The sequence below is a fragment of the Triticum dicoccoides genome, chromosome 7B (assembly GCF_002162155.2).
Source record: "Triticum dicoccoides isolate Atlit2015 ecotype Zavitan chromosome 7B, WEW_v2.0, whole genome shotgun sequence".
In the NCBI taxonomy this organism is placed as follows: Eukaryota; Viridiplantae; Streptophyta; class Magnoliopsida; order Poales; family Poaceae; genus Triticum; species Triticum dicoccoides.
Window position 1 is genome coordinate 87,755,164 of NC_041393.1, and position 18,319 is coordinate 87,773,482.

The window sequence follows — 18,319 nt, forward strand, 5'->3', positions numbered from 1 at the left end:
GAGGGCGGTGGCCTGAAGGGAAGAGGGCAGGTTGCAAATGCCGGGCGACGGGAACCTTGGCTAGCTTTGTATCGGTGGCGAGAGAGGCGGGAAGAAGGGACGAGCGGTTACGCCAACGGATTACCAAGCTAGAAAATCCGGTACGCGATGGGCCGAGAAACACAGTCGCCGGAGCGCGTCGGAATTGGACGCGCCCAAGAACCCTGACAGGGCTCAGGCCCAGATGGCACTCGGTTGGTAGTGAGAAAGCCCAGATTTTCACAATGTGGTCGTGGCGCTGTTCGGGGTGAAGAATTCGAAGGAAGGCAGGTAAAAACATGTTCGTTTGCTCAATTAAAGTCCATTCGTTTAGAGAGAAACCTACTCGAACGAAGAAGAGCAAATGGCCATGTGTTGGGGAACGCACTTTTGGCTGGAATGCTGTCTGGAAGTGAACAATTCGAACAAGAGCAAAGGAAGGCCGTGCTGATTTGCTGAAAAAATCGGAGCAAATCCATTCCTTCACAGGTAAGGCCATTGTTTATGGTCAATGGCCATGCCTTGGGAGTTGCTTCAGACTGAAACAGCACACTGTGGGCCGTGCCGTTGTTTGGATAGGCAAAAAAAATTGGTCCGAAGTCTGTTCAGAAGTGAGCAATTCAGGGAAAACCAAGTAAGACCATGTTGATTTGTACAAAGAGAATTGGGGAACAAAGGCCAAGAAGTTTCAGATCGGAGGAGAATTGCAACTGTTTCAAGAACTTCAAGCAATTTGCCAAGAGGCAATGAAAAATTCACACCTCACTGGCGGTCGTAGACCGAAATCCGATTCCACCATGGGGCTGCTTGGCTCGCGGTTGAATGATTCGTCGTCTCCCTGACGGTCCAGCCTCCTGAAAGAAAATCAAACAGGCGTCAGATCCACACTACCACGGGACAGCTGAATACTAAAGATAAATCGGCACACAACCGTAGAGCCGGAAGTAGTGCGCCGCGCTAATGTTGCGCCATGGCCACGGCTGGCTCAGCGTTGCCACGACCGCCAAGGCCACGGCCACGGCTGACTCGCCGTTGCCTCGGCCACCGAGACCAAGGCCACGGCGGGCCCAACATCAGACGCCATGGCTGTGGAGGATGGGACTCTTGATATGTCCTTTGTGAGGTAGGAGGAAGGAGTGGGCAGGATGAAAGAGCTCGACAGGCCATGGCCATGGCTGTGAAGAAGACGAGAGGAAGAAGAAGCTCAGATGCGGACGGTGGTTCAAGGAGAGAAGTACACGCGTAAATTGTAAATTGTGGGGCCGGTTTCCGATAGTCTCTACTACTTCTCTACTACTATAAAATAAGCAAACGTTAACTTCCCTAAACGCACCCCGCTTACTGTACACAGAAGAAAACACATTAATTCGAGGGTCAAGATAAGCCTACTCAATGGGATCTAACCGTCAATACAGAAAAGTACCCCTGACGTTGTACGCTAAGCAATTTAGGTGGGCGGACGAAACTCTGCCGTCCTTGAGCCAACGCCAACAAAAAGAAAAGAAAAAAAAAACACCGAAACAGCCACATCCGCTCCAAAATTAACGGCGACCAATCCTCCTGTAGCTCTTCAGAGTTGCCCTCCACCGAAACGCCCGCGCCGAGGACGCCCACACCGACGCCGACAGAAGACGCCGACGACGCCCGCGACATCCACGACGACGGCCTCCTCGCCAACACAGGTGCATGCTTTCTCTTCAATCTTTCAGACGCCGTCGCCCACACTGACACGACTGTCTCCGGACTGCACCTTTGCACGCATGTGAAGATGTTAACAATGACATCCGTTCATTGCTCATGTTTCTGTTTTGCATAGTTCTACATAAATAGTGAAACCATGGTTAATCCACATACTAGGATCTATGATTGTCCATGTAATCGATGCAAGAGATGAACCATATGTCGTGAGCATATGTTATGAAAACCAATCATAAAGTGCATGAGCAAGTGAAATCATACCACGGATCCTCAGCAGATCCCCATGGTACTGAAAATTTGATACCACTGACCTAACCTATGACTGAAACAAATCTTTGTAGTTTGCCGCAATGTTCTGTAAAAATCATATGACCATAAGAAAATACACCCTATGCATGAGGCCTCTTGATCGAAAGCGACAACCGTGATTGAATCTATTACAAAGATGTCCCCTCAAAATCATATGACCATAAGAAAATACACCCTATGCATGAGGCCTCTTGACAACGACAATTGCGATTGAATCTATTATAAAGTACAGTATTACATTTCGAGGTTGTTGGTTCCATATTCTAAATGATGGTCTTGCGCTCCATTAAATATAATGATCTCACATGTTTTTACAGGAGTTCGTATTCGTATGGGCCCTACCACTCCCAACAGGAACCCCACTCCCAGCAGGACGCGCACCCCCTTCCAGGATATAAGCAACAACCAAACATCAGGTATTGATCATAACCCAGTCAGGACGCGCCCCCCCTTCCAGGATATAAGCAACAACCAGACATCAGGTATTGATCATAACCCAGTCACTCAAGTTCGATACAGTATTACAACTGCTGAACTGTGTCATGATTTGCAGACCCAAAGGAACTAAAAAGGCAGAGGGATAGAGAGCGGTATGCAAAAAATAAAGATGAGATTAATAAGAGAAGGCGTGAAGCCTACAAAAGAAAAAAAATACCAATGAGGAAATAGATGGCCTACATAACGGAACACCGGCACAGCTAGCTGTATCACAAGGTAATGATGATCAAATTTCATTATCTATGCCCCAATTGAATTGGCATGTAATTATTTTTTCTTCATCTGTTCAAACACTAACGAGACTAAGAATCGGAGGCAAAGGGAGCGTTATGCACAGAATAGAGAGGAAATCTTAAAGAGACAACACCAAACCCGTGAGCAAAATAGAAATATTACTGCTGCTTTCGATGGCAGTATCCTTGTGTCGCATATGCCAACTACTGGACAAGAGGCGGTCACCCAACTGCAGAACATTGCTGCTGCTTTCAATTCCAATAACCTTGTGTCGCATATGCCACCTACTGGACAAGAGGCGGTCACCCAACTGCAGAACATTACTGCTGCTTTCAATGCCACTAACATATGCTCACGTGTGCCAGCTACTCGACAAGAGGCGGTCACCCAGCTACAGAACATCACAGGCCCAGATGGTGCATTACCAACTTTAGGACCATACAATGGATTCATACAAACAGACAAGGAGAATATTTCTGACAATGATGAATCCGATTGGCTGCACAGAAATGATGCGTACCAGATGCAACGAAGTTCAAGAAGAATGACACTCACACAACTGGCAGGGGTTGACAACCCCCAACTCAATACAGTCGTTAATCTACGTACCCCAGGGGTAACTTTTCATGATCAGGGTTAGTTCATCGATTTAATTAAGTTGCTAAATTATCAATAGTGTTTGTTTCTCCTTTAATTGAGCACTTTGTTCGTCATTAGATTGAGACTAGCATTTGGTTCCTATCTTCGGTTCATCCCTGCTACTTACTCACTGGGGTCAACCAATGTTATCAGGCAACGACCACGGCGAATATGCGTATGGAATACTGGAGCCCGATGTCCAGACTGTAATACTTGATGGTATGCAAAATGGCAGTTTAAGATTCCTCTACCCCGATAATATGTGTCATAAGCGTAATTTACGTGACCTTGTGCATCATAACTCTGTCCTATTCATGATTTACTAGACTGCTTGGGAGACCGGAACCTTGGAGAAACTGGTGATGTTGACCCTGATGAAGAAGCTAGGATGTTTGCTAGACCAGGTAGATTATTGCTATCATGAGTTATGAATATGACATAAGATAGTTATATGGTTTGTGCACAAACTTTAAATAATGCAATTGTCCATTCTTTTCCAAATGTTGATTTTGAATCCTGCCGAGTGGCACGGCATCATGGTGATGGAACTATCACTAATGAGCATCATGACAGAGTTTACATGAACCTGCCCAAAAATCACCATGTACTTAGAAAAGTTAGCGACTGCTGCCACTGTGGAGCTTTGTGGTTCCAATACGAGGGGCCTGCATTTTGTTGCAGGAAGGGAAAAGTTGGTGTATTTACTCCAGAGGTTGATGAAGAGTTGAAACGAGGATGATGAGGATGCAAAATATTTCAGAGAGAATATACGGTATTTCAACTCCCACTTCTCATTCACCAGTCTTGGAGTCACCCTTGATCGTCGAGTCAGCACTGTGGCAGGAACATGTGTATATACATTTCGTGCCTGTGGGGGATTGTACCACGCTCTTGATGATCTGTCGTTTGGTGATAATGGCCCTCGGCATTTGCAGCTATATATTTATGATACTGATGAAAACTTGCTTCACAGAGTTAAGAGGTCTCCGAATCTTAGGCTGGATCTCATACGGAAGATTCTAACAATACTAGAACATAACCCTTATGCTCAGGTTTTGAAGAGCCTTGGTGCTGTTCCGAATCTGGATGAATATAGGATCTCACTAAACATAGATATCAACCTCGATCAACGAAGGTACAATGCGCCAACTACTTCTCAGGTTGCAGCAATATGGGTTGAAGGAAGCGACCCACATAAAACCTTTGATAGGAGTGTTGTCGTATATGGTAAAGGAGACGCTGCTAAAGGAGACCGTCCCCTGTATCTCTACTACTATAAAATAAGCAAACGTTAACTTCCCTAAACGCACCCCGCTTACTGTACACAGAAGAAAACACATTAATTGGAGGGTCAAGATAAGCCTACTCAATGGGATCTAACCGTCAATACAGAAAAGTACCCCTGATGTTGTACGCTAAGCAATTTAGGTGGGCGGACGAAACTCTGCCGTCCTTGAGCCAACGCCAACAAAAAGAAAAGAAAAAAAAAACACCGAAACAGCCACATCCGCTCCAAAATTAACGGCGACCAATCCTCCTGTAGCTCTTCAGAGTTGCCCTCCACCGAAACGCCCGCGCCGAGGACGCCCGCACCGACGCCGACAGAAGACGCCGACGACGCCCGCGACATCCACGACGACGGCCTCCTCGCCAACACAGGTGCATGCTTTCTCTTCAATCTTTCAGACGCCGTCGCCCACACTGACACGACTGTCTCCGGACTGCGCATCAGCGGCGGCAAACTCCTCGGCATGCACCTTTGCACGCATGTAAAGATGTTAACAATGACATCCGTTCATTGCTCATGTTTCTGTTTTGCATAGTTCTACATAAATAGTGAAACCATGGTTAATCCACATACTAGGATCTATGATTGTCCATGTAATCGATGCAAGAGATGAACCATATGTCGTGAGCATATGTTATGAAAACCAATCATAAAGTGCATGAGCAAGTGAAATCATACCACGGATCCTCAGCAGATCCCCATGGTACTGAAAATTTGATACCACTGACCTAACCTATGACTGAAACAAATCTTTGTAGTTTGCCGCAATGTTCTGTAAAAATCATATGACCATAAGAAAATACACCCTATGCATGAGGCCTCTTGATCGAAAGCGACAACCGCGATTGAATCTATTACAAAGATGTCCCCTCAAAATCATATGACCATAAGAAAATACACCCTATGCATGAGGCCTCTTGACAACGACAATTGCGATTGAATCTATTATAAAGTACAGTATTACATTTCGAGGTTGTTGGTTCCATATTCTAAATGATGGTCTTGCGCTCCATTAAATATAATGATCTCACATGTTTTTACAGGAGTTCGTATTCGTATGGGCCCTACCACTCCCAACAGGACCCCCACTCCCAGCAGGACGCGCACCCCCTTCCAGGATATAAGCAACAACCAAACATCAGGAATTGATCATAACCCAGTCAGGACGCGCCCCCCTTCCAGGATATAAGCAACAACCAAACATCAGGTATTGATCATAACCCAGTCACTCAAGTTCGATACAGTATTACAACTGCTGAACTGTGTCATGATTTGCAGACCCAAAGGAACTACAAAGGCAGAGGGATAGAGAGCGGTATGCAAAAAATAAAGATGAGATTAATAAGAGAAGGCGTGAAGCCTACAAAAGAAAAAAAAATACCAGTGAGGAAATAGATGGCCTACATAACGGAACACCGGCACAGCTAGCTGTATCACAAGGTAATGATGATCAAATTTCATTATCTATGCCCCAATTGAATTGGCATGTAATTATTTTTTCTTCATCTGTTCAAACACTAACGAGACTAAGAATCGGAGGCAAAGGGAGCGTTATGCACAGAATAGAGAGGAAATCTTAAAGAGACAACACCAAACCCGTGAGCAAAATAGAAATATTACTGCTGCTTTCGATGGCAGTATCCTTGTGTCGCATATGCCAACTACTGGACAAGAGGCGGTCACCCAACTGCAGAACATTGCTGCTGCTTTCAATTCCAATAACCTTGTGTCGCATATGCCACCTACTGGACAAGAGGTGGTCACCCAACTGCAGAACATTACTGCTGCTTTCAATGCCACTAACATATGCTCACGTGTGCCAGCTACTGGACAAGAGGCGGTCACCCAGCTACAGAACATCACAGGCCCAGATGGCGCATTACCAACTTTAGGACCATACAATGGATTCATACAAACAGACAAGGAGAATATTTCTGACAATGATGAATCCGATTGGCTGCACAGAAATGATGCGTACCAGATGCAACGAAGTTCAAGAAGAATGACACTCACACAACTGGCAGGGGTTGACAACCCCCAACTCAATACAGTCGTCAATCTACGTACCCCAGGGGTAACTTTTCATGATCAGGGTTAGTTCATCGATTTAATTAAGTTGCTAAATTATCAATAGTGTTTGTTTCTCCTTTAATTGAGCACTTTGTTCGTCATTCGATTGAGACTAGCATTTGGTTCCTATCTTCGGTTCATCCCTGCTACTTACTCACTGGGGTCAACCAATGTTATCAGGCAACGACCACGGCGAATATGCGTATGGAATACTGGAGCCCGATGTCCAGACTGTAATACTTGATGGTATGCAAAATGGCAGTTTAAGATTCCTCTACCCCAATAATATGTGTCATAAGCGTAATTTACGTGACCTTGTGCATCATAACTCTGTCCTATTCATGATTTACTAGACTGCTTGGGAGATCGGAACCTTGGAGAAACTGGTGATGTTGACCCTGATGAAGAAGCTAGGATGTTTGCTAGACCAGGTAGATTATTGCTATCATGAGTTATGAATACGACATAAGATAGTTATATGGTTTGTGCACAAACTTTAAATAATGCAATTGTCCATTCTTTTCCAAATGTTGATTTTGAATCCTGCCGAGTGGCACGGCATCATGGTGATGGAACTATCACTAATGAGCATCATGACAGAGTTTACATGAACCTGCCCAAAAATCACCATGTACTTAGAAAAGTTAGCGACTGCTGCCACTGTGGAGCTTTGCGGTTCCAATACGAGGGGCCTGCATTTTGTTGCAGGAAGGGAAAAGTTGGTGTATTTACTCCAGAGGTTGATGAAGAGTTGAAACGAGGATGATGAGGATGCAAAATATTTCAGAGAGAATATACGGTATTTCAACTCCCACTTCTCATTCACCAGTCTTGGAGTCACCCTTGATCGTCGAGTCAGCACTGTGGCAGGAACATGTGTATATACATTTCGTGCCTGTGGGGGATTGTACCACGCTCTTGATGATCTGTCGTTTGGTGATAATGGCCCTCGGCATTTGCAGCTATATATTTATGATACTGATGAAAACTTGCTTCACAGAGTTAAGAGGTCTCCGAATCTTAGGCTGGATCTCATACGGAAGATTCTAACAATACTAGAACATAACCCTTATGCTCAGGTTTTGAAGAGCCTTGGTGCTGTTCCGAATCTGGATGAATATAGGATCTCACTAAACACAGATATCAACCTCGATCAACGAAGGTACAATGCGCCAACTACTTCTCAGGTTGCAGCAATATGGGTTGAAGGAAGCGACCCACATAAAACCTTTGATAGGAGTGTTGTCGTATATGGTAAAGGAGACGCTGGTAAAGGAGACCGTCCCCTGTATATTAGAGCATACCATGGGTGCTACGACCCTTTGTCATATCCACTGTTCTTCCCACGTGGGGAGATCAGTTGGAATCGTTGGATGCCATATATTGAGTTAGTCGATGACACAAACCAAGTTTCAGTGGATGAATTTGCACAATAGAACCCAGCCTATGGTTTTCCTTTAGGTATGATGTTCAAAATTGGTATATATCATATTATTTAAATTAAAACTTATGCAGTCATCCATCTTTCAGATGATAACGTGATTAGAGAACAAGTTGGTCATAAAGCACAGCATGAAGAGCAACCCACTGATTTACCTGAAGGTATAGGTCGACATTACTACTTCTATTATTCTCTAAATTAAAACTTATGCAGTGATCCATCTTTCAGATGATAACATGCTTAGAGAACAAGTGGGTCATAACACACAGCATGAAGACCAACCCACTGATTTACCCAAAGATATAGGTCGTCATTACTACTTTTATTGTTCTTTAAATTAAAACTTATAGTCATCCATCTTTCAGATGATAACATGATTAGAGAACAAGTTGGTCATAACGCACAACATGAAGACCCACCCACTGATTTACTTGATGGTATAGTTGTCATTACTACTTTTATTATTCTTACTTATGGTTGTACCTACCATAACAATTTTTATGTTGTTAACCAATTATTAGGTGACGACGATGATAACCCGGATGAGGATTTTGGTGATGATGAGATGAATCCAACAAAATCAAGGAAATTTGTTAGCGCGAGAGAGTACTATTGCTTCAAGCTGTGTGTCCGGAAGAAGCTTTTTAACATCATCTTGTTCGGGGGGCGCCTTTTCCAATAGTGGGCTGTTGACATGTACATCAAGATTGAGACAATGAGGCTTGACTGGTATTCAAAGCCAGCAAATCAAAAGGTTATACGCGCTGACCTGTACCAGGTAACTGCTTCTATTTATCACAAAATTTACATTATAGATGCCTCACTCTTTGCTTGAACCTTTATACTAATTGGAGTGAAATATTGTTTTATTATAGGGTCTTGTTGACACCATCGTTGCTGGCGAGTCACGCGGTGATCAGATTGGCAAGAGAATCGTGCTTCCACGTACATTTCCTGGTGGTGACAGTGACATGCAGCGCAAGTTTCTGGATGCGATGGCAATAGTTCAACATTGGGGTAAACCGGATTATTTTGTCACGATGACATGCAATCCCTACTGGGAGGAGATAACGCAGGAATTGTTGCCTGGACAGCTGCCACAAGACCGCCCAGACCTTGTGGCAAGAGTATACAGAGCTAAGCAACGAAATATGATGGACTTACTAACTAAGGGTAAGCATTTCGGAGAAGTCGCAGCTTATGTACATGTCACAGAGTTTCAGAAGCGAGGTCTCCCGCATGAGCATATACTTCTAATCATGGAAGCAAAAAGCAAGTTAAGGACCCCAGATGACTATGATCGGGTGATATCTGCAGAGATACCCGACAAAAAGAAATATCCTGTCCTCCATGATCTGGTAGTCAAACACATGTTGCACGGCCCATGTGGTGCACTCCAGAAAAGTTGCCCTTGCATGATAGATGGACAATGTCGATTTCATTACCCGCGAGATTTCTGTGATGCTACATTACAAGGGAAAGACTCATATCCCATCTATAGAAGGAGGGACGACGGGGTTCGAGTAAGGATCAGAGGAGCAGATTTGGACAATAGATGGGTGGTCCCTTACAACCCCTTTCTGCTTATGAAATACAACTGTCACATAAATGTCAAAGCATGCTCGAGCATCAAGGCAGTCAAGTACTTATTCAAGTACATCTACAAAGGGCATGATAAGGCATCATTTGCATTCGAGCAGGATATTATCAATGATGGGGGAATCATTAATGAAATTCGTCAATACAGGGATGCACGCTATATATCTCCTCCAGAAGCTATTTACAGGATTTTTGGGTTTAAAACGTTTGGTGTTAGTCCATCTGTGTTACAGCTGCAACTTCATTTGCCAAACATGCACATAGTCGCATTTAAGGGTTATGAAAATCTGGAAGATGTTGTCGCTCGCCCAACTTCTTCCAAATCCATGCTTACCGAGTACTTTGAGATGAACAAGAAGTATCCAGCAGCACGAAAATGGCTGTACAGAGAGTTCCCAGAACATTATAGGTGGACTACCGCTAATAAAAAATCGCAAACGAGAAGAAGTAAGAGATCACAGATTGGAAGACTGGTGTATGCACACCCTGCTGAAGGAGAGAGGTACTACTTGCGGGTGCTCCTAAGTCATGTCCGAGGTGCCACTTCATTTGATGATTTAAAAACAGTAAATGGCAAGCCATGCACTTCCTTCAGAGAGGCATGTGAGCACTTAGGCCTCATTGAGCATGATAGGACACTGGATGATTGCATGACGGAGGCAGCAACATTTCAAATGCCTTCTGCTCTTAGACGGTTGTTTGCGACTATACTGGCATTCTGTGAGGCAACACAAATCCGTCAATTGTGGAACAAACATCTACCATCGATGGCTGAAGATTACCGTCGCACTGAGTCGAACGAGGCAACACTTGAGCAGATGGTCCTTAGAGATGTCAGGGATCTGGTGCAATCCATGGGTAAGGATATTAAAATGTATGGACTTCCAGATCTGGTTGACACAGATGGTTCTTCTGACGCCGAGTATAGAGAGGTAACAGAGGAGAGACAAGTTAGAGTTGACCAAGAGCATCTAGATCTATTTAGCTGTTTGAACAGTGAACAACTGGATGGTTTCAACGACATAATGGATCATGTGACGAACCAAAAAAGCCAGATATTTTTTGTTGATGGTCCAGGAGGCACTAGGAAGACGTACCTGTACAAGGCATTGCTTGCGAAGGTCCGTTCGATGGGCCTAATAGCGATCGCAACTGCTACATCAGGTATAGCGGCGTCAATAATGGCTGGAGGCCGGACTGCCCACTCCAGGTTCAAAATTCCAATCAAGCTCACTGACAACAGCATGTGTGGTTTCACAAAGCAGAGTGGTACGGCAGAGTTGCTTAAACAGGCGTCCTTGATAATTTGGGATGAAGTTGCTATGACAAAGCGTCAAGCAGTTGAGACTCTTGACAGATCGCTACAAGATATAATGGAATGTCCTCTGCCGTTTGGTGGAAAGGTTGTTGTCTTTGGTGGGGATTTCAGGTAGGTCCTCCCCGTTGTTACACGAGGGACAAGAGCACAGATCACGGATGCTACACTGTTGAGATCCTATCTGTGGGATAAGATCCGCAAGATACGCCTAACGCGCAATATGCGGGCACAGGCGGACCCTTGGTTCTCCGAATACCTCCTAAGGATTGGCAATGGAACGGAAGAAACTATTGGTGACGACTATGTGCGTCTCCCTGAAGACATTGTGATTGGTTATACTGAGGACGAAGAACCTATTAACAAGCTCATCGAAGATGTCTTCCCATCCCTGCACACCAATGCTAGGTCGAGGGAGTACATGAGCAAACGTGCAATTCTCTCGACCAAAAACGAGCATGTGGATGACCTGAATGACAAGATGATCTCTAGGTTTCTGGGAGAAGAAAAGGTATACCATAGCTTTGACTCTATCGAGGATGACTTCTAGAATAATTACACGATTGATTTCCTGAACTCCATCACACCAAATGGCTTGCCCCCCCATGTCTTGAGAGTAAAAATCAACTGCCCAGTCATTTTGCTACGGAACCTCGACCCTCATAATGGCTTGTGTAATGGAACACGGCTTATGATCAGTGCCTTCCAGGATAATGCAATTGATGCGGAGATTGTTGGTGGCCAGCATGCTGGAAAGAGGGTGTTCATACCTAGGATCCCTATGTCGCCATCGGAGGACACCTCACTTCCCTTCAAGCTTAAGAGAAAACAATTCCCCATCTGCCTGAGTTTTGCGATGACCATTAACAAGGCACAGGGTCAAACCATCCCAAATGTCAGTATTTACCTTCCCGAACCTGTTTTCTCACATGGCCAGCTATATGTTGCATTGTCAAGGGGTGTGTCAAGAAAGACGACACGAATTTTAGCCAAGCCTAACAAGGAGGTTGATAAATCTGGGAAGCGCACCAAAAACATTGTCTACAGAGATGTTTTAGAGGGGTGAGGCAGGTACGATCTTTCGTGTATTCTTTGCACCTTTGCTTTTGTATCTATATAACTAATTCTCGACCTAACACTTTTCTTTCCTTTTATTTTCAGGTCTTGTTAGGGACAGAGTGTGAAGCTTCCTTTACTTTGCGGTGGAGATGAATGATACAATAAACCAGGCGCCAGATTAGCCATATTAGGGAACAGTCTATGTTGTATTCTGTGCTATCTAAATATACTGTAGCGTTCTGTTCTGTTGAAGATGTTCTCGAATGCCAAAGTGTCCTGCAGTCTTTGAACCCCTTTCATTTTCTTTCATGTAAAGTTTTTTTGAAGATGTCTCCGGCTGTTGAGTAACTTAACTTATGTTAGCTATGTCATATATTTGTGATGAAAACTGCAAGAGTCTATGAGATTTGCAGAATGTAGTGAAGTTGAGAGGCATTATTACTACTGTATGAACATGGCTCGTTCCCAAATCTGTGGTACATGAGCTAACATGCTTTCTTTTTTCAGAAAGACAATAGAATATTAGATGGCTTTAGGTTTGCTTCAGTGTTTACCTGGAAACTGGGGACAGCAACAGGCGCGGAATTGATTATGGAACCCTTAATCTCCTGCACCGCTGAAGGATCTTGCCGCTGCAAATTGACATCAGGATAACCACACATTACTAAACACCAAGTCGAAAAAACAGACAATAGAATAGGTACAAGATCGTTCCAAGCAAAGCAATCTTTACCCACAGGATCCCCTTGACTTGCCTTACAGACTTGACACTGTCTCACATTCTTGGAACGACCTAAAGCACTTCCCTGGCCCCTCCTATCAAGCACGGCCGCTGAGGGTACATTAACTAGCTGGCAAGACAAATGATACAAGAATTATATTTCTATACAGAGAGGTAAACTCTATGTATATAAAAAAGGTAAGAGAAAGCACACAAAAGTATCGATGAAACGTTTCGATGAGCTGAACCCAATAATTCTGTATAAAAATGTATTACGAAAATAACTCCTTTAATTCTGTATGTGTGGGGTATAAAAAAAATAGGGCCTGAGATAAACGAGGAAAGCGTGGGGCCTGAGATACTCTTTCTCCTCAATGAGTACTCATGCAGGTCAGCCCCTGCAAATACCACCAAGGTAGTTCAGTTAACCCAGGTGTGGTATATGGATGATGGTTTCTTTCATATAAGAAATTATGTACGAAAAATGATTACATTAATTCTGTATATGCGTCGGGTATAAAAAAGCAAAAAAAATGGGCCTGAGATAAATCAAAGGAAAGGTGTCGGCCCTGAGATAACGACCACGATTCCTTTCTTGCACATGCTATGGAAATCCTTCCCGTGATTTCTGCCTTACATATTGCCTACAACATACGATCTCTCGATCAGGAGCACAAAGAACCAACAGGTTTTGCACCGTAGGGTTTTGTTCCACCTCTCCATCCTCTCTCCCAAGCCGCATCCTCACACCCCTCCACCACACCGGCCTCCTCCACCGCATGTCTCTCCAGCCTGCCGTACACATCTCTCCATGGTGAACTACCATCTTCCTCCATGTCTGTGTCGCAATCCCTGGTGAGCTCTGCGGATCAATCTGCCATCATCGTGGTAATGATATCTCTCTATGATTACACAATATTCACGATTTCACATCTAGAAGGCAATATGGTCACTAGAGGGGATCCAACAAAGTGAATCAACATGCTTTGTTTGCCCCCGCAAAATTATTAAGATGCTCTGTGTGCCTAAGGAAATTCTTATTACTGCATCCACCTGATTACTTGAGAGAATAGTCACCCAAGTGACTCTCAAAAGTTGACTGGATAATAAAACAAACAAATACATATTGAAATTTAATTGGAAAGAATGTCCTCATACCACTATGTTAAGAACATATGCAGATATGTGCATCTAGGTGTGATGTAGAAATAAGAATGAGACTAATGTTAACTGCGTGCTAATAATAAATGGTTGGGATTTTAGGAAAACACCAACAAGGGAGCCAAGGACGAGGATATGAACCACGAGTCAACAAAGGCATCACAAGATCAAGAAATCATGGATGATATGGAAAATATGCAGATTGATCAGGTGCTACCCTAAGACAAGCATACAAACCACGATGCAACAAAGGCGCTTTTTATTTTCACATGTGATTATTATTCTTATTCTGGCAGGACGAAATAATATGTATTTTGTACTAGATTGTCATACATACAATTCTTTACTCACATGAATGATATCTTCTCTTTTGTAAGTACTGGATAATATTGTATTATTGTGTGTTCCAGTTACTAAGTGAGGGAGAATCAAATGGAATAGCCAACAAAGATGAATATCTTCTCTTTTATAAATACTGGATAATATTGTATTATTGTGTGTTCGAGTTACTAAGTGAGGGAGAATCAAATGGAATAGCCAACAAAGATGAAGTGGAGAAAAATAAGAGCACACAATCCACTGATTCCGAGGTGACAAAGACATCTATTCCTTTCCAACTATATGTCCCAAATAGTTCTAACTATAATTATATAAATTCCTACATACGTATTATTCTTTGTCACCTCGCTCTCAGGAATTAACCTTCAACAAAACAAGTGAAGAAATGCAGCCAGATCAGGACGAGCAATTAGCACAAACATTTGGCACCAAGGGGACAGAAACTATAGGGGACAAGCTAGCAGATTCAACTGGAATAGCCGACAAAGATGGAGTGGAGAAAAATGAAAGCACACAGTCCACTAATTCCGAGGTGACAGAGGCGTCTTTTATTTTCCAACTATGTCCCAAATAGTTATAATTCTAATTATATCCTGCATACGGATTATTTTTTTGTAATGTTGCTCTCAGGAATTAACCTTAAACGAAACAAGTAAACAAATGCAGCCAGCTCATGAAGACAAATTAGCACAAACATTCGGCACCGAAGGGGCAGAAACTACAGGGGGCAAGCTGGCAGAATCAAATGGAATAGCCAACAAAGATGAAGTGGAGAAAGAGAAGAGCACGCAAGACACTGATTCCGAAGTCTCCGAATTGACACAGGCATCTTCTCCCAATATGTCCCAGATAGTTCTAATTCTTAATTATATTATTAATCCTTTATTAATCCTGCATACAGATCATTCTTTGTAATGTTGCTCCCAGGAATTAACCGACAACGAAACAAGTGAACAAATGGATGCCCCTAAGGACGAAGAATTAGAACAAACGTCCGGCAGGGAAGGGGCAGAAATTATAGTACACAAGCTGGCAATGCCTGTGCAGACAGGGAAGCCTGTCCGACTGCATAACAAACCTAAGAAGGCACAAGACTACGTGGTCGCTCCAGAAGGCACTGACAAATCCTTCTATGCCCTGCTTTTGCTAAATTTATTTTTGTGGTCATCATTAATAAATTTTGTTACTTACATCATGATATATTATGCCTGTTTTTGCTACATTTAATTTCTATGCCCTGCTTTTGCTACATTTATTTTCTTTGTTATTACTAAATGTTGTTACTTACATCATGATAGATTACGTCTGCACCGGCGATGATTGGTCCGTGATTGAAAATATCATGTCTGAACCAAACGATAAAAGAAATTTAGTGAGTATCGACGACTCACATCTCAAAAGACGACACTTAGAACGTCTATTACTCCCCGAAGAATTTCTTGGCGACGAAGCAAGTATATGTAGCTTTCAGACAAGACTATGCTATTTTAACATGAGTTTCTATTCTCTCCTCTCACTAAGGTGTGAACTTCATATTGCAGATCATAGACGCATACATACATTGCATAAGTGCTAAAGAGCATCTACAGATGAGGTCAGGTGGAAGTGTGTTCTTAGAGAGTGCATGCATCTCTAAGATGATAAAGGAATTTAGCTCTATACGGGATGACGCACCAAGATGGGTATTAAACAGAGCTATAACTTATTTGGAACATGATATGGTGAGTCTCAGTTCCATATAAATGTTTGTATAGATGGGACCTAAACTAACAAAAACCCTATTTTCATATATACATTCCAGTTAACATTGAACACTTCCATTGGTACCTAGCAGCTATAAATGCTGGGCAGTAATGCATCCAGTTGCTCGACTCGCTAGGCCCAGGAATGAGCCGCAAAGACCTCACTGCTATGGTTAGTCATTAGTCCCACTACACCATCTTTTGATAACACGATTTCTGTTATTGTTCGGTTGTGATGCTAATACCTTTTCATTTATTCATTCAACAGCTCAAAGGACTAGAAAATGTATTCGAATATGCATCGCTTCAAGTGGAACTAAAAACTGATAAGTGGAAAGACTTAAACATCTCATCATGGCCAAGGGAAGAGTGTATTAAGAGCAAACTACAAAGAGACTGGTATACCTCCTAACTCAAAGGCTCAAAGTAATTGACTTCCGAAGACTCTGAATTTAGGCTTATTTTGACAGCAATCTGTAGAAGGAATTAGTTTAAATAAACATGGAGTAGTTTAACATTCTTGAAAGCAAGCTGCGCACACATCTTACTGAATTTAGGCTCATCTTGAAAGCAAAGTTTTGATAGTTTTTTAGCTTTGACATACAATTTTGACAGTTTGGGGACAGATTTAGTCACTGAACCAATTATGACCAGCACATCATTAAACTTTAGTCTCAATATCTGAATTTCTATCTCTGGACCATGTGGCGGCAAGCAAGCAAATTAAATTGGTAAACAGTATAGTGTACAACTGATTCAGCACTAGAGGCCGACAGTGATAGCACCAAGCGAAATTCAGTAATTATGACCAGCAAATCATTAAACTTAGTCTGAATATCTCAATTCTATCTCTGGACCATGTGGCTGCAGGCAAGCAAATTAAATTAGTAAACAGTGCAATGCCTATCTCATTGAACACTAGGGCCTGAGAGCAACTAGATTCAGTCAAGCATGCAAGTGAATCTAGAGCAGCGGAAAAATCAGGGAACCAGACCTATGAAATCAAAACGAGAGAGAGGTAGAGGGAGGCTTGACCTTGGATTGCTGCTGCCCCATGGCTGGGCGTCATCCCGTGAGAGAAGCCTCACTCATCCTCTCCCTACATCAAGTTGGTGCAGGTGCGTGGTGAGTTGGAGGCTAGCTGCATCCATTGGCGTGTTGAGGTCTCCTGCAGCCCAGCACGAACACCAACAGAGCAACAAGGTGTGAGGAACCCGCATACACAGCTGTAGAATTGAATCAAATAGAGAGGGGAGGTGGGAGGTGGCGCACTTTTTCCTTGAGTGAGTGCTACTAAAAATCCATGGCTGGGTGTCTTCATCCTCCTCTCTGTTCATAGAGTCCAGTTGCTGCGTGCTTGAGGCAGGAACGTACATCTCATCTCAGGGAAGGGAAGAAGAAGAAATCCAAGAGGAGAGGAGAAGGGGGCGGACCTGTATGTCGTCGGGGTAGCCTTCCTGTCCCGGAGCCACGGGGTAAGGTCGTTGGAGCCAGACGGAGCAGATCCAGCGCCGGCGCACGCGGATCCAGTGCCGGCGCACGCGCATCCAGCGCCTCCTCGCCCAGCAGCACCATCAGCGGTGGATAAAAATTCAACCTTTGACCTATGGGGTGTGAGAGAGCGGCCACGCTGGTGACGAAGGGGAGGGCAGCCTGACCAGGGAGCGCCGGCAGTGGTGATGAAGGGGAGGGGGCGGCCTGACCAGGGAGCGCTGGCTATGCTGGAGAGAATGGGGAATGGAGGAGATTGTGAGGGAGTGGTGGGGAACTATCCAGAGAAGAATCTGAGGCGGCAGTGGAGATGATGACTGACGTTTTTTTAGAAATCTGACTTTTTTTCTTAATACTACTATGTAGAGTACTGTACTAGGGAGTGACGGGAGAGATTGTGATTGATCACGGCCTTGTCCGAACAAAAAAAGAAGTTGTCTTATTTTTATCGGTCGTGTCCGATTCACCTCACATTATAATGATAAAAATCCATTATTTTTATAGTCATAATCATTTGATGTTTTAATAGGTTTCCTGTATAAATAATATCTAAAAAAGTTGAAAAAAATACTGGTAAAAAACACATTCGATATATCTGAATTTTAGTTGAGGAAATGAGTATGAGTAAATAAATTCAAACACGAAGCAAAAGCTTTGATGTTTTCTTGTTTATTAAGAAGATTGTCTGGTTAATAAT

General features: G+C 43.4%; 4 protein-coding genes across 10 annotated transcripts in view; 3 read left to right on the plus strand and 1 right to left on the minus strand.

Moving 5' to 3' along the window:
• The window catches only part of LOC119338674, an 18,529-nt gene extending 15,835 nt beyond the window's left edge, over window positions 1-2,694 (plus strand). Inside the window, exons 3-5 of the mRNA XM_037610944.1 lie at window positions 1,585-1,700; window positions 2,343-2,507; window positions 2,579-2,694. Of these exons, the coding sequence (XP_037466841.1) occupies window positions 1,585-1,700; window positions 2,343-2,507; window positions 2,579-2,694 (397 nt within the window). The remainder of the gene's footprint in view (window positions 1-1,584; window positions 1,701-2,342; window positions 2,508-2,578) is intronic.
• LOC119335545 (mitochondrial outer membrane protein porin 2-like) overlaps window positions 1-17,878 on the minus strand; it is a 21,566-nt gene extending 3,688 nt beyond the window's left edge. For 2 of the 4 annotated variants that reach the window (XM_037607664.1, XM_037607661.1), the window contains exons 1-7: window positions 17,565-17,878; window positions 17,404-17,480; window positions 17,167-17,299; window positions 12,902-13,019; window positions 12,723-12,800; window positions 950-1,193; window positions 780-872 (exon numbers count right to left, since the gene is read on the minus strand). In XM_037607664.1, coding sequence (XP_037463561.1) covers window positions 780-817 — 38 coding nt within the window. In that variant the 5' untranslated portion in view covers window positions 818-872; window positions 950-1,193; window positions 12,723-12,800; ... (2 more) ...; window positions 17,404-17,480; window positions 17,565-17,878. The remainder of the gene's footprint in view (window positions 1-779; window positions 873-949; window positions 1,194-12,722; window positions 12,801-12,901; window positions 13,020-17,166; window positions 17,300-17,403; window positions 17,481-17,564) is intronic. The other 2 variants (XM_037607662.1, XM_037607663.1) reach the window with 2 other exon arrangements.
• On the plus strand, window positions 2,693-3,829 carry LOC119335546. Of its 2 annotated transcripts, XM_037607666.1 has the most exons (3): window positions 2,693-3,392; window positions 3,550-3,615; window positions 3,723-3,829. In XM_037607666.1, the coding sequence occupies exons 1-3, from the start codon at window positions 2,954-2,956 to the stop codon at window positions 3,818-3,820; spliced, it is 603 nt and encodes a 200-aa protein (XP_037463563.1). In that variant the 5' UTR covers window positions 2,693-2,953; the 3' UTR covers window positions 3,821-3,829. The 2 variants fall into 2 exon arrangements, with proteins under 2 accessions (XP_037463563.1, XP_037463562.1); XM_037607665.1 differs by having other exon boundaries at window positions 3,550-3,820.
• On the plus strand, window positions 7,573-12,267 carry LOC119335544. Of its 3 annotated transcripts, XM_037607658.1 has the most exons (5): window positions 7,573-8,215; window positions 8,285-8,356; window positions 8,561-8,632; window positions 8,717-8,973; window positions 9,071-12,267. In XM_037607658.1, the coding sequence occupies exons 4-5, from the start codon at window positions 8,890-8,892 to the stop codon at window positions 11,225-11,227; spliced, it is 2,241 nt and encodes a 746-aa protein (XP_037463555.1). In that variant the 5' UTR covers window positions 7,573-8,215; window positions 8,285-8,356; window positions 8,561-8,632; window positions 8,717-8,889; the 3' UTR covers window positions 11,228-12,267. The 3 variants fall into 3 exon arrangements, with proteins under 3 accessions (XP_037463555.1, XP_037463556.1, XP_037463557.1); XM_037607659.1 differs by having other exon boundaries at window positions 7,573-8,356; XM_037607660.1 differs by lacking the exons at window positions 7,573-8,215; window positions 8,285-8,356 and having other exon boundaries at window positions 8,442-8,632.
• Window positions 17,879-18,319: the final 441 nt, after the last annotated feature.

What these genes read in the sequence shown, in the direction of transcription:
- LOC119335546 (XM_037607665.1), top strand. Translation starts at nt 2,954, where the DNA reads ATGCCAACTACTGGACAAGAGGCGGTCACCCAACTGCAGAACATTGCT. An exon ending in GGTAACTTTTCATGATCAGG is followed by an intron (nt 3,393 to 3,549) that starts GTTAGTTCATCG and finishes CAATGTTATCAG; the next exon opens with GCAACGACCACGGCGAATAT.
- LOC119335544 (XM_037607659.1), top strand. Translation starts at nt 8,890, where the DNA reads ATGTACATCAAGATTGAGACAATGAGGCTTGACTGGTATTCAAAGCCA. An exon ending in TACGCGCTGACCTGTACCAG is followed by an intron (nt 8,974 to 9,070) that starts GTAACTGCTTCT and finishes GTTTTATTATAG; the next exon opens with GGTCTTGTTGACACCATCGT.